The sequence below is a fragment of the Zeus faber genome (genome assembly GCF_960531495.2).
Source record: "Zeus faber genome assembly, chromosome: 16".
Taxonomy (NCBI): Eukaryota; Metazoa; Chordata; class Actinopteri; order Zeiformes; family Zeidae; genus Zeus; species Zeus faber.
This window is the reverse complement of record NC_137202.1, coordinates 25,827,649-25,842,598: the sequence shown is the minus strand read 5'-3', so window position 1 is coordinate 25,842,598 and position 14,950 is coordinate 25,827,649. Positions and strand designations below refer to the sequence as shown.

The window sequence follows — 14,950 nt, the reverse complement described above, 5'->3', positions numbered from 1 at the left end:
CACTCGCCAGCGATGGCAGTTGTTTCTTAAACGTCACTCTACAATTTCTAGGAAATTGAGTTCTTCTATCTCATTGAAGTTCTCTCTTCTGCAGATTTAGAGCATTAGTTGAACAGAAAGATACACATTTTCACTTCCTACCCATCCAACAACATTGTATTTTGAGGGGACCCCCCCCCCTTCTTCTTCTTTATTTAAAAATAAGTCAACACTTACACTATTTTTGGCCATTCACCAAGATGGCAGACAAAAAAGGAAAAAGCACTCCTCAGAAGCAGCGACTGAGATTGTATTTAGCAGCATTTGGCCATTGGTCAGTGTTTATATCCCTGCCCTGTCTGCTGGACTATCCCCTCGCTCAGACTCTCCCCTTCCTGTCTGTGAAAAGGCCCAACCTCCTGGATGGATGGCCAGTTCTCCGTGTCTCTTACTGGGACACACTGAGAAGCCCTTATCCACCAGCCTAATAATGTAGTCAGTGTGAGGCTTGGAATCAAATGCTTCCTGTGTGTGTGTGTGTGTGTGTGTGTGTGTGTGTGTGTGTGTGTGTGTGTGTGTGTGTGTGTGTGTGTGTGTGTGTGTGTGTGTGTGTGTGTGTGTGTGTGTGTGTGTGTGTGTGTGTGTGTGCGTGCCTTTATGGCCTGAGTTGACTCATTGCATTCCTCCCCAAGGTTAATGTTTGGTGGGGGAGAGCCGGTCGGCCAGAGATTCACAGAGCATCTCTCTTCTCTGTCTCTGGCACCGCGGGGTGCCAGCACTCCTTGGGCCGGTGCTTATCCCGGATGAGGAACTCAATGGTAGTTATCTTCATCAACAACAGATGTATCGGTTACTTCGACAGTGAAAAGTGTCGGTGTGTGCGCGTTGTCTGCTTTATCTAATGAGCGGTTCTGCCATACTGAGCTCCAGCTGGCCAATTCTCAGGCCTAATTTGATATTAAAATTCTTGGCTTCAGACATTTTGGCCTTGCGTATGCTTATGTCGTCGTCGTGAGTAAGCTGTTGTGGCTGCGTGTTTTGTGAAAGTTCCTTTGTAATCGTCCCCTGATGCCCCGGACGTGAGTTTATTTATTCGTATTCTGTTTAATGTTGTGAAACAATTTAGAGTGTGATTCCCTACTTCGAGTTGGAGAACGTTTTACTTTGATTGGAAATTAGCTCAGTATTTAGACCAATTGGCTCGTTGCAGCTGATGCAAGTTTAAGACCCACAGCGGCCGTCAGTCGTTTTTGGATGAAAGCAACTAGTCGCTACGTGGTATTTTGGGATCTGCAGTCCAAACAAGAAGTCTTATCCACATACGATGCTTTCGAGTGACTGCTCCAAACAGGCTTGTGTTTATCTACCTATCTCTCTATCTGTGCCTGTGCATTTCACAGTACATCCTCTACGATGCATTTCACCGTGAGTAGTGGCTTATATAATGTTCGCCCCGTCAACAACAACAGGGAACAGGCGGTAATTCTGCCCCAGAATTGCAATTCTTGCAGTTCTTGCCAACAAAGGCACATTCTAATCTGGGAGTAATTTCTGTAATTCTGTAACGTCCACGACAGTTATGTTTCTTTACCTTTGAGCTACCTTGAGTTATTTATTAGTCGGCAGGGCAAGTGACATCCCTGCTATAATAAAGCTACATTTTAAAGAAGCACTCCTTGTGGCAGTATGTTGCTCATGGGGTGGTTGTCTAATTTTGTCGCACATCCAAAGCATAATGTTGGCTACAGCAGTTTGCCAGTAGGAAGTGGCACAACTTCCTGTTTCTAGTCTCTTACCTTAGTCTGGATGTAAGCAAAAGAGCAAATGCAAAAGCGTCAATAAAACCCTGAAAATCTTATGAAAAGTGGCATTTGCATCCATTTATTTTGGTATACCATTGTAAAGAGCTGCATTTGACTGCAGTTAAACACCGTGGGCCTCATTTGCAAATATGTGCATAGAAATGTTGTTACTTTGTGTGTAAAAGAGCTGGATACACAAAGTCACCGTGTTCTTAAACATGTGCGTATGTTGATAAATCGGAACCAGTCTAAATTGACACGCGTACACGTAGCCTCGATTTCACCGTATAAGGGACTTCCTGGTTCCATCACAGATGTTAACAAAGAGGAGGAGCGGAGTCGTACCGAGCAGCGTACAGTGCACTGACTGGAGCGGGAGGTTTGCACTGCAGTGACGGACGCAGTAGATACCGTTTTTTCCAGAGGATCGCACTTGGACTGAAGCAAAAAAAAGTAGATTGATATGAACATTTATTTTTCTATTAATTGCAAGGAGGCTGTCTGGTGCTTGTAGCGATGGAGAACTTGGACACAGCGGTCGCTGAGTTGCAGCTCATTTATTCCATATATAATAACAGAATGGAAATAATAATAATTGATAATAATAGAAGGTCTTCTCTTGACAGTGGTAACCAGGTGATCAGCCATTGATCACACTCAAAGATGCTCATCCAGTAATATCCATAAATATATGCATCGAGCTAAATTTGTCATTGTCACACCTACTTAGAGATTAATATGAATCCTTTATAGTCTGTGTGTAAAACATTAGGTAACTACACATACAACAGAGTTTATTTTAAGGATCCGAGAATTATAAAAAACACAAAAAAACAAGATACACAGAGAACAAAAATAAGGTGTCAGATTATTATTAGTAAATACATTTATATTTCATGTTGTATAATATTGAATATTTTCTCTTTTTCTTTCTTTTTTTTTCTAATTATGGTTCTAATCTGCCACTTACATTTACATTAAAGATCGGCATCATATTCCTGTAGTCTGATATCTTTGTGACTGTTCCGAGGCAGTCGAGGCAGAAGTTTTCTTCTAAATTAAGAACAAATTCAAGTAAGTACATACTCTATATCGGTGGATCTGTGCGGCGCACGTGTTCGTGAATGAGGCCCAGTGAGAAGCTGCATCAGAGCATTTGGTTTCTCACTAGTAAGCATTCAGCGAGGTTGTACTACTTTATGTGCAGTTATTAATGATGGGGAAAATCTTTTAAAGAATCAGGACTGCTTGGAGTCGGAGCAGGCCGGCAATGTTGAGGTAGAGTTTCCCCTGCAGAGAAACGCGGATGGTATGAAGTTATTACGAGGCAGATTGTAGTGCTGGCGTGACTCATTGTTGCAGGCTGTGGTGGTGCTCGCTATCTGGAGGGGAAGCTGCGATCCAACCCAGTCGAGCTCTCACCGCCTCCAGGCCGTCATGCGTAGCGAGAAGCGTTGGACCTCCCGGAATTTCAAACTCTCGGGAATTACAAAACACAACATACTCGACGAATTCTCGGTTGAGAACTGAACGCTCAGTAAGATAAGAAACTGTTGTTTTGGGGCGAAGTGTCCGTCGCGCTGTTGATACTGAAGATGTATGGATGTTTTGTCGAACGTTTGCATAGTTCCCTTGCCTGATTCCAAACCTTTGAATCCGCCCACTCCACCGGGTTGATTTACTCTTCTGGTCTGGCGTCATGACATGGAACAGCGGTTTCTTGGTTGAAAAATGAGCGCCGCAAGGGGACAAACGCCGTGGTCAAGCGGGTTCCAAGCGGTCGTCAAGTTGGGCGCCGCCCAGAGCCAAGGAGGAGAAATAACAACAATGGCCACCGACAAGATCAAGGCTGTTCGGCATGTCTTCTCAATATCGCCCGGCTTCGTAGTTTGTTTTTACTTCGCTCCCCTCCACTCTTAAAACCCCAAGCCAGTGCGTTGGCATGGATACGCGTCAGTGTCGGCTTAAAATGCCGTTAGATTCAGGCAGGAAACCCCACACTGTACCAGGCTTAGTACTCTGTTCGTAAGGGCTATAAAAGTTGATTGAGAGTAGAAAAAATAAAATACAATATTCTCTTCTTCAACAGCGACCATAGAAGCTACCGGTACGAAGTACAAAGTTACAGGACTTACGGCTGCAGTCCTCTTCAATCACTTTTGACTGTCTTGCGGCGCGCGCCGGTTTACAGCGACGGAGGATGACTGTACAGGGTGATGAGGTGTGAGATAGCAGAAGCAGGGCTGCCACAGCCTGCTCGGAGGTGATAGCTTGCGAGTCTTTTGACGCGTTTGGGAAGCACGGGTTGGACAGGCTTTGTTGTGTGTAATCATGGTTCATCCCCTTCTCCTCCTACAGTACAGTCTTTCACAAGTTGTATGCCAATATGTTGCTTATGTTTTTAATATAAGCCTTCATTAAAATCATCAATGATAGTAAAAAAAAAAAATTATTATAAAATTGTTGCTTCTTTGGCATGACTGTGAATCTAGTTATTTTTATGCAGCAAATGCTTAATTACACTAAAAATACATTGAGTCCTTTTGCTCCAATATTGTGCCTATTAACCTCTAGTCCAAAAAAAGATACAAGATCTTAATACATAATCCTGATATCAACTGAACATGATGTTGATCAAGATGATGTTTATCATCAATATTTATCAAATATTATACTCATTTTCAGATTTGGGTCACCAATTTAGATCATGTAGGATCACGCGAAAGATTTTCTTATTTGAATGGAGTCATTATTATTCTTCAGTGAATGATTTCTCTTGAATTTCCGCTCATCAATTCACTTAAGGTCACAGTCGTGGAAGTAGTAGTGGAACTTGTACAATTTGTGAAACAGGTCTTTAGTGCTCAAACAGATTGCGCAGATACTCTTATTCTTCAGTTTAATGCATAACTTAAAATGTGGATATTTAAGAACAAACTCTGCTACCACAGTGCGCCGAGAGAGGACGTGGTTCGGGCGCTGGTGATAGAGAGACAGAGCCGGGTCGCACACGGTGTCTTTTCATTTATCGTCACGCTGCATATGGATCTGACACAACCCCATTTCAGTCAATGTTTTGTTTTTTTCTTTCTCCTTCTGATGTCGCGCCGCCACCGCTCACTTTCGACGTCCGGGGACACCTTCCGAGTTTCAGATCGCCCAAGGCCTCATCTCGGGCTCCGTTAGCGGTGGGAATGCACCCTGACGACTCTGTGCTCTTCTTGTCTCTTCCTGGGCAGGCTCAGATTGCGTTCCTGCAGGGCGAGAGGAAGGGCCAGGAGAACCTGAAGAAGGACCTGGTGAGGAGGATCAAGATGCTGGAGTACGCACTCAAGCAGGAGAGGTGGGTGACATCATTGTCAACATCAACAACAACAACAACGCCAACATCCGATGCACTGTGCTAAGGCTGGGTAGCAGAAAATGTTCAATACCGGTACATACCGTAGACTCGCTAAACACATGGTTCTTACCCAGTCTTGAGGTGCTCGAAATGCCTGAATTCCATCCTCATTTAGACATTCTTAGTACTGGAGTACCTTAAAAGCCTTCTGTGCTTGCTCCTTCAGTGTTTGAAAAGTCCTTGGAAAAAAACAAAACATTGACCCTCAAAAACCTGTGATATTCTCCCTGGTGTTGTTATTCAAATTGTAAGGTAATACAAATTTCCCAGAATCACTTTTACGACAAAGATTATGCCAGGGAAATGTACATTTAATCCAGTGTGGCTGGAAATAAAAACATAGAATCATAGATGATGATAAGATTAATAAAATATGCTTGCATGGCTTGAAATGAACTGTTTGGTTCACCAGCCAATATGGCTACTAGATGTTAAAGTTACCAGCCACGAGACAAAACTGTATTCTTGAAATAAATTAGATTATGACTTATCACTCACTGCATCCTTTGAAACGTATTTATTAGTTCAAATATATATTCAATTCAGTACATTATATTTTTATATTATTATTATTCATTTGCGACCTGATCAACATTTTCCAATAAACCGCCTCTTCAGTCTGTTCTTCTCCTGTCCATTTCCTCCGTTTATTTGAAATATGACCTTTTTCATTTTGCTTTCTTGACGTAATCACAAATTAATCTGAAATCTCTAAAATGTCCCGTCCATTTTACAAAACTTCATGCGCCCGTCCCAACTTGCACACACGCAGTGTCGGAGCCAGCCAATGGTTGTATTGCATATAAATATTATAATATTTATATTAGTATTTACTAATATAAGTAATTGATAATGAGACTAAGATGATATCTTGACTGATAAAGATCACATTGAAAGTATGTTGTTTGTTTTGCTTGAAGTCCTTGAAAATGAAGAAATACTGCTTAAAAAATTTACTTTTAAAGTCCTTGAATTTCATTTTGGATAGCCAGAATGAACCCTGTAAACAGTTTTGTTTCCCCTAAAAATTGTATTTGGTTTAATACCAAGACTACACACTGATTCACGCCGTCCCTGTCAACACACAATGTTTTCTTTTGTAGTACGAAATGTTTTTTGTTTTTTTTTAATGTTTGGCCCATTGACACCCAAGAGTAGATGTAATGATATAATGACCCAGAAATAATTGCGATAAACTATATTGTCATTTTAAGACCATTTTTTTTGCCACTCGTAAAATAGCATAATAAAATAGCATAGTAATGCAAGTACACCCTCTATAATAGCAATCAACTTTTAAGTCCTAAGATTATTGACACATTTTAATGTGAAAGGGGAAAAAAAAGATAGATAGAAAAAAACATAAATTAAATAAAAACAATAAACAAAATGGACTCTCTTGCTCGAGCAAAACGTTATCTGCACCTTTTCACTGTGTGTGTGTGTGTGTGTGTGTGTGTGTGTGTGTGTGTGTGTGTGTGTGTGTGTGTGTGTGTGTGTGTGTGTGTGTGTGTGTGTGTGTGTGTGTGTGTGTGTGTGTGTGTGTGTGTGTGTGTGTGTGTGTGTGTGTGGGGCTGCCTGAGCCCCGCCCATGGTTAGACACAGAGAGCAGACGAGAGGACAAAAGCAGCATGACCAGAAATGACAGCAAAAAATCTCGGCATACTTTTTTTTTTCCTGTTCATTCGGCCCGGTTACATTCATTTGTAAAATAGATTTGTGGATATTTGTTTTTATTGATCTTTTCCCATTTGTATTTATTGCATTATATGTATTTGTGAATTGTGACACATAATTCCTTCCATAACGTGTTTTTTTTTTTTTTCTTTTAAATGTACATTTCCTCTACATTACATCATTTAACTGGCACTTTTGTTCAAAGCCGTTTCCAAATATATTTTTCCATAAGCAACAGAAAGCAGCAAGTCGTTTTGATGGTAAATTCCCACATGACTTGAACGCAGAATCTGTAGGCGTAACAGCCCTGCCAGGGTGTCATCAGATGCTGGTGCCGCTGCAGAAGAGCAGAGGTCATCTTTGCTGTATTTTTTATTTATTTATTTATTTATTCATTTTCTGCTTTTCTTCCTTTATCCCTATGAACCAATCAAATGTATATTTCCGCCCACCCCCCCTTTTAAACCTCCATAAACAACAAGGCCTTGGAGCACCGCGAGCGTCACACGCTCTCAGCTCTCTCCTGCGTGACGCAGTGCCACCCCCTTCAGCGGAGTGACGCCAATGATGTGACACTTCCTTCTCTTTGTCTTTGTCGCCTTCACTCCTCTTTTCTCTGGGCGTACCAAAAAAAGAAATGGGGTCACGGCGTCTCGTGTGCTGTTTGATGTAACGGTTAAGGGTTAGTTTGTGGGTTCTCCCGCCCCCCATTTTGAAGGGAGTAATCTCGTACACAGCTTGATCACTGAACGGTATGAGCGCTACCAGAATGTCATGTTATATTGTTGTTTATCAAATATCTGTACCAGGAGAAAATGGACTTTAATGCTCACCCGTCGCATATCTAAGCTGTATGCCAATGCTAGTAGTAGAATAACCCTAACCATCATCCCTATCCCAAACCCTGCCATTAACTACAATAACCTGTCCTGAAGCGCCAGCAGCGGAGGAATACATGTTTGCGTGTCTAATTTTGTAAGATTTGTATTTAATACAGTTTGCGATTTTACAAAAACAAAATAATAATTCTTGTTCGATGTGAATTGTCGCAATATACAAAATTGTAAAGGAACGCTGAGTAGCTTACAATGATAGGGACCTTTATAGTTGTGAGCACAGAGTTGGGGTGCTATGAGAATTATAAGAAAATAAATTATTTTATATGATATCATATAAACCGCTATCATTCAAAATGAGCCGTGATTTAGATTGTTTGCTTAGTTATATTCACGTATGCTACAGCGTTGTCTGTCACAAAACACCTATTCCGGCCACTCCTCAGCCTGCAGCTTGGACTAGGGGACTCAGGTTAGAAGGTTTAATGTACGGCCTTAGGCCCAGCACGAAATGTGGAGAAAGTGGCTCACACTCTGATCACCTGCCCTGAAGAAAGTAGCACCCTTCCATCCCCAGCAGATGCCATCCGGCTGCCAACGAGCAAGGCACTTAACTCCGACCACCCCAGCTGGGCTGTTCAGTCGCCGGCCATAAACAACATTCTAGATGCTGGCTAAGCCACAGGGTTTGAAAGTGTGTTTACGGTATTGATATATACCTTGTTGTTTTTAATGTGTCAGAGCTAGGGCCGCTCCTCGTCTGCTTGGAGGGCGGGTCCAGTTTTCCAACTCCACACCGCTTCCCCGTCCGAATCGTCATTACATGCGCTATGCGTGGAATGCCCCTCTAGCTGTGGGTCACACATATTTATCCAATTCTCTCTGCTTCTATCAACACAAACCTCAAAGCATCCCCCCCTCTCTCTCCCCGGTCCTTGAATGACGACTACAGTCTTAGGTTGCTTAGCAACGGGTCATTTCTACAGAGGGCTTCTAAAAGGAATCTCAGAACCAGGTCTCTGAAATTAGGTTGTTTCCAAATAAACCACGATCGAGTAGAAGTAAACCATTTCTACTGGACGGCAGAGGCATTCACAAGATGTGAATGGGAGCTTGCGTCTCCTCCTCGGAATGACTCTTATCCATCTTCCACCGGTGTGGATTGCTGCGCGCTCCAACGTAAATGAAAGCGTCAGTGTTTAAGGTGCAGTGCAAGCCGCCGCGCATGTGTATCGATGCGGTCGACCCGCGCCAAGAGCCCACGGGCATAACCAATCTGATCACTTTTACAGTGTCGAAATGTTCCGTGGCGCGCGCATTCTCTGCATATCGTGTTTTCTCAACGACAAAATGTTGTTTTCTCATTGGTGTGTGTGTGTGTGTGTGTGTGTGTGTGTGTGTGTGTGTGTGTGTGTGTGTGTGTGTGTGTGTGTGTGTGTGTGTGTGTGTGTGTGTGCGTGTGTCTTTGTTTTTATTTGTTTGTTTGTTTTTTTTTGTTGTTTTTTTTTGTCCAGGGCAAAGTACCACAAGTTAAAATACGGCACAGAGTTGAACCAAGGTGAAATGAAACCACCCAGTTACGACTCCGGTAAGTCGGCGACACCTCCTCTCCTCACTCAGAGCTAAGTTACTGTGTCTTCCTCTGTGGTGCGCAATTTGCCGCATGTTCAGTCCTGTTCCCCTTCCGCCGTTTCACCGTATTTTTCCTGAGCTGGGGGGAAAAAACGAGCGAACGCTCAGGTGAGGGCGTGGGGCCCAATTAATATCTACCGAAGGCTAATTGTCTCCATTTTGTTTTCCACAACATTATACCTTTTTGTCGGCAGGGCCCTTGGGTCGCAATTATCGTGTTGCGATACATTTTTAGTCTGTGAAAAGTCTACAAAATCTTTGGTGTCGGAGGGAAAAGAACAGGTTTAGACAAGCTGCTTTTTTTTCAGATATTTATGATATAGATATAGATATAGATAGATATTTATTTGTTTTTTGACTTTGCTTGAATCATTGGTAAATGTGTTGGGAATACAGACTATTATGAGGAAAACAGATAAATAATGACTGCTCTGTAGTTCAAAGGGGAGGGTCTGCTTTTACAATTGAAAAACATTGAATAATATTTCCATTAAATAATATGATTTGATTCACATTATACTCCCTTTGCGTTTATTCTCCATGAATTGGGTGAAGTCAAATTTTTAAGGATAAAAAAACGATTAATCAGAGCAAAGTAGAGGTGTATCCAAAATCTGTTGGAGGTCATCTTACGCTTTTTTGAGCTACTGAAAAGACAATTATGCAAAACTATTATATCAAGAATTTTATGGCAAAGGGGATTTTGCACTTTTGTTTTCTGAATGAACAGCCTGACATTTTCAGACTTGTAAGCCACAAAACTCCCAAAAAGTCAAATCGAGCCAACGTTATAAAGATTTTTTAATTTATTTTAACATTGTCTTTATACCTATTTTATTTGAATGATTATTAATGGGAACAAAAACATTTTCTGGGTTTGTATATACACCGATCAGCCTCAACATTAAAACCACTGACAGGTGAAATGAATAACATTGATCATTTGGTTCCAGTGGCACCTGTCAAGGGGTGGGATATATTAGGCAGCAAGTGAACAGTCAGTTGTTGAAGTTTATGTGTTGAAAGCAGAAAAATGATCAAGCGTAAGTATCTGAACGACTTTGACAAGGAACAAATTGTGAAGCTGGACGACTGGGACAGAGCATCTCCAAAACCACAGGTCTTGTGGGGTGTTCCCGGTATGCAGTGGTAACTACCTACAAAAAGTGCTCCAAGGAAGGACAACTGGTGAGCTGGCGACAGGGTCATGGACGCCCATTGTTTCATTGATGTACGTGGGAAGTGAAGTCTAGCTCGTCTGGTCCGATCCCACAGAAGAGCTGCTGTAGCAGAAATTGTTGAGAAAGTTAATGCTGCTATGATAGAAAGGTGTCAGAACCCACAGTGCATCACAGCTTGCTGCGTATGGGGCTGTGTAGCTGCAGACTGGTCAGAGTGTCCATGATGACCCCAGTCCACCACTGAAAGCGCTGTGCCCATTGTAGCGCCTAACCCTACAATCAGACCTGGACCATGGTGCAATGGAAGAAGGTGGCCTGGTCTGGTGAATCACATTTACTTCTACATCATGTGGATGTTTACCTGGGGAAATGATGGAACCAGGATGCACGTTGGGAAGAAGGCAAGCTGGCGGAGGCAGTGTGATGCTCTGGGAAATGTTCTGCTGGGAAACCTTGGGTCCTGGCATTCATGTGGATGTTACATTGACACGTACCACCTACCTAAACATTGTTGCAGACCAAGTACACCCCTTCATGGCAATGGTATTACCTGATGGCAATGGCCTCTTTCAGCAGGATAATGAGCCCTCCCACACTGCAAGGGTTGAGGTTTGAGGAACATGACAAAGAGTTGAAGGTGTTGACCTGGCCTCCAAATTCCCCGGATCTCATTCCAATCAAGCATCTGCGGGATGTTCTGGAACAACAAGTCTGATCCATGGGGGCCCCACCTCACAACTTCCAGGACTTAAAGGATCTGCTGCTAACGTCTTGGTGCCAGATACCACAGGACACCTTCAGAGGTCTTGTGGAGTCCATGCCTCCACGGGTCACAGCTGTTTTAGCAGAACGAGGGGGAGCTTCACAATATTAAGAAGGTGGTTTTAATGATGGCGCTGATCAGTGTATGTATATGTGTGTATATATGTATATATGTATGTGTGTATGTGTATATACATGTACTATATATATGTACAGTATATTGTATGTGTCACAATTCAGATTCTAAATTTGTTTGAAACGAGTGTTCAATTTCGAACATCGAACTTACAAGCAGGTTTGCGATTCTCCTTATATTTTCTCACATGGTGGCCATATTGGGGCGGTCAAGATCCCTCAGTCAAAAAATGCAGTCTGCACTGTAGTGCGGGCCCTTCCGGACCATCACAGAAATGTTCCCAAACACCGGCTCGGGACATTTGCCACCGGACGTTTGAATTGAAAATCGAATCGTAACCTTCAAATATAAATCTTGACACCCCTACCCTAGTATGTGTATATGGTGTGGATATAATGTGTGTGTGCGTGTATATATATATATATATATATATACGTGTTCACTCTTTATACAGTGCAGTGGTACCTCGACTTACGACTAATCCAAGATACCAGCAGCGATAGTCGCGAAAAATTGTATCGACTTGCGACCGACTGCTCCAAGATATGAGCGTGGAAATTTGTAGTTGGCACGTCGGCGGCCAGTGAGCAGTCAGTCAGCAGTCAGTGAGCAGTCAGTGAGCAGTCAGTGAGCAGTCAGCAGCCAGTCAGCAGCCAGTCAGCAGTCAGTCAGCAGCCAGTGACCAGTCAGTCAGCAGTCAGTGAGCAGTCAGTGAGCAGTCAGTCAGCAGTCAGTCAGCAGTCAGTCAGCAGTCAGTGAGCAGTCAGTCAGCAGCGAGTCAGCAGTCAGTGAGCTGTCAATCAGCAGCCAGTCAGCAGTCAGTCAGCAGTCAGTGAGCTGTCAACAGCAGCCAGTCAGCAGTCAGTCAGCAGTCAGTGAGCAGTCAATCAGCAGCCAGTCAGCAGTCAGTGAGCAGTCAGTCAGCAGCCAGTCAGCGGGCGACCTACATGGTGTGTGCACGTAGTTCATGGCTTATGGATATTTTTTTCACATTTACTGTGTGTTTTGTTTATTTTCACCCTCCATGATGAGTCCTAAGAAGAAGACGATGGAAAAAGAAAAAGGCAACGACTCCCATTGAAACTAAGAAGGAAATGATAGAGAAATATGAGCCTGGTGTATATGGGAAAAATTGCTTCGACATACGACTGTTTTAACATATGACTGTTCTTATAGAACGAATTACAGACGTAAGTCGAGGTTCCACTGTTTGTGTATATGGCCGCGAAGGGGTCGAGACATTCTAGGAGGAGAGGGAGATCCGGGGGGTTATTTTATTCCACACACACACACACACACACACACACACACACACACACACACACACACACACACACACACACACACACACACACACACACACACACACACGCGCACACAAACACACTCCCTGTCCCTTTTTTAATTTTGGCATGACCCAGATTGTGAGGCGACATCTTCCAGTCCCTCCCAGCCCAGTCCTCGCCATGCGAGCGGGCACGTCACATCTCCATCTTTATCAACACGACACTGTCCCTGTGCAAGTGCAACGCACAGGGTTTTTTTTTAGTTTGCGTTGTTGCGGTGCACAACATGCTGCAAGCACAGACGTATGTGATTTGATTTTGTGGGTTTTTTTTGTTGTTTTTTTTTTTTTACGCCAAAAATAAATTGGTGCTGAAAGTGGTCGTTAAAGATGGAATGATTCCACCGCTAATGAGTTTTGGGTCTATGCTGTTGTCTGCAGTGATCATTAAGCCCAGAGCTTTCCAGCGGGAGTCAAACATTCAGGAACAAGTAGAGCTTTAAAACTCATAGATTGCTACACAAGCAAGAGATTCAGACGCAAACCCATTTGAATTTGACAACAGGAGGACTTGCTCAGACTCTTCAATTCCCCCTCATGAAGGTACCGGTCTTGCATCACCTTGAAGTATATTGTACTCTTGTTGCAGTGAGCGGTTATTCTGACAATTAAGGCTTTGGATGCTTGTATAAGCTAAATGGAAGCGTTGAGAAAGGCAGAATGTTTTGGGTTGCCTGGATGCTGCCTGTGTGCAGGAATGCCCTGGTTTTGTTGACAGAGTGGGTTTTAATGTCGGTGGTTGTGAGTTTTTCCTTATTTTCTTTTCACATCGGGGGGGCTGTGTCTTGATTTGTGTCCTTCCTGCTGTCTCCCAGATGAGGCCAATGAGAACGAGGCCCCCGGGTCTCTCAACAATCAGCTGTCCTGGAAACAAGGCCGGCAACTCCTGAGACAGTGAGTACACACTGCCACCGTGTCGTATCTACCGCAGATGGCAGTGCGACAGCGACGCTGCTGGAGACCACACCCTGGTACCATCAGATCAGCCCTCGCCCTGTAACTGTTTTTTTCTGCTAGTGGTGTGCCTCACAAGACTTTATGGTAAACTTATAAAGAAGAACAGCTCCCTCACCTGGTCACAAAAGGCCATTAGCGCTGGTTGGGGTTTTTTTAGCAAGGGTTTTACTCTCTGTTCCGGTGTTTGTACACAATCATGGCCACCGTTGATCCCTTACGGAGCATCGGGCAGCCTCTCGCACCATCTGTCCCGACGCGCTGGCCGTAAGCTAGCCAATTTTTTCAAGAGCATCTGTCAAGTGACGGATCAATAACGTGGAAAAAAAAAAAAAAAAAACCTTCCCTTCCACAGCGGACGCGCCGAGCAGGCAGTAATCGCTAGCCCGGGGACATATTGCATGTTTGTCAGCATGTTCAAGTGCTAAAACAGTTGACATTAAAAATGGAAATGTGGAATGAGTGTAATTCTCCTTGCAGACACCGAGAGATGCGTTTCTCCGTACGTCGGAGGAAACCTCTCCGATTCCAGTGATTGCAGATTAACGTGACTCTGGTCGTATTTCAGATACTTGCAGGAAGTGGGCTACACGGACACCATCTTGGATGTCAAGTCCCAGAGGGTCAGGGCCTTGCTGGGCCTGGCCGGGGATGGCGGAGGTGGGAAAGCGGGCGACAAGACAAGCACCGAGCCCTTGGTCAACGGGACGGACACGACGACGAAAGGCATGGTCACCCGAGGGTGAGTCCTCTCAAACACCCCGAAAATCTCCTCGGTATTGATTATAGTATATGTTGGATCGTCAGCTATTCAGGTTTAATTTTGAAGCGTCATTAATGTAGCCTGACTGTATTGCAATCTGTCCACTTGCAAACAGTTAATTAAGTTATTTAGCTCACCTAACAAGTTTGAAATAGTATTTTGTCGTATTTTTCATAGTAAAGAAGTAAAAAAAAAAAAAAAAAGTAAAAAGTAGTAAAAAAAAGCTATTGATAATACTTGACATGTCGGCAAATCTGTTTTGAAAATCCGCCAACAATCACAATGACGTTGCCCGAGGTCGCGGAAGAGAACATCAGTGGCTTGAAGTAGGTTTTCTGATCAATGATTAATAGATAAATATTAACACAACATATTTCTTACAATGAATAAACAATTATAAATCTACAATCAATAATAGATTTGGGATAAATGGGACAAAGGAGCTGGTGTCAGAGCTGTTTTACCAACACGAGGGGGAGC

The 14,950-nt window shown here is 43.3% G+C and overlaps 1 protein-coding gene across 2 annotated transcripts in view; it reads left to right on the top strand.

Annotated features, from left to right (window-relative positions):
* LOC307242426 (striatin-like) overlaps positions 1-14,950 on the top strand; it is a gene marked incomplete at its 5' end in the record, with an annotated part of 42,702 nt that overhangs the window by 14,880 nt on the left and 12,872 nt on the right. For both annotated transcript variants that reach the window (XM_080016907.1, XM_080016906.1), the window contains 4 exons: positions 5,021-5,124; positions 9,212-9,285; positions 13,569-13,647; positions 14,276-14,449. In XM_080016907.1, the coding sequence (XP_079873033.1) occupies positions 5,021-5,124; positions 9,212-9,285; positions 13,569-13,647; positions 14,276-14,449 (431 nt within the window). The remainder of the gene's footprint in view (positions 1-5,020; positions 5,125-9,211; positions 9,286-13,568; positions 13,648-14,275; positions 14,450-14,950) is intronic.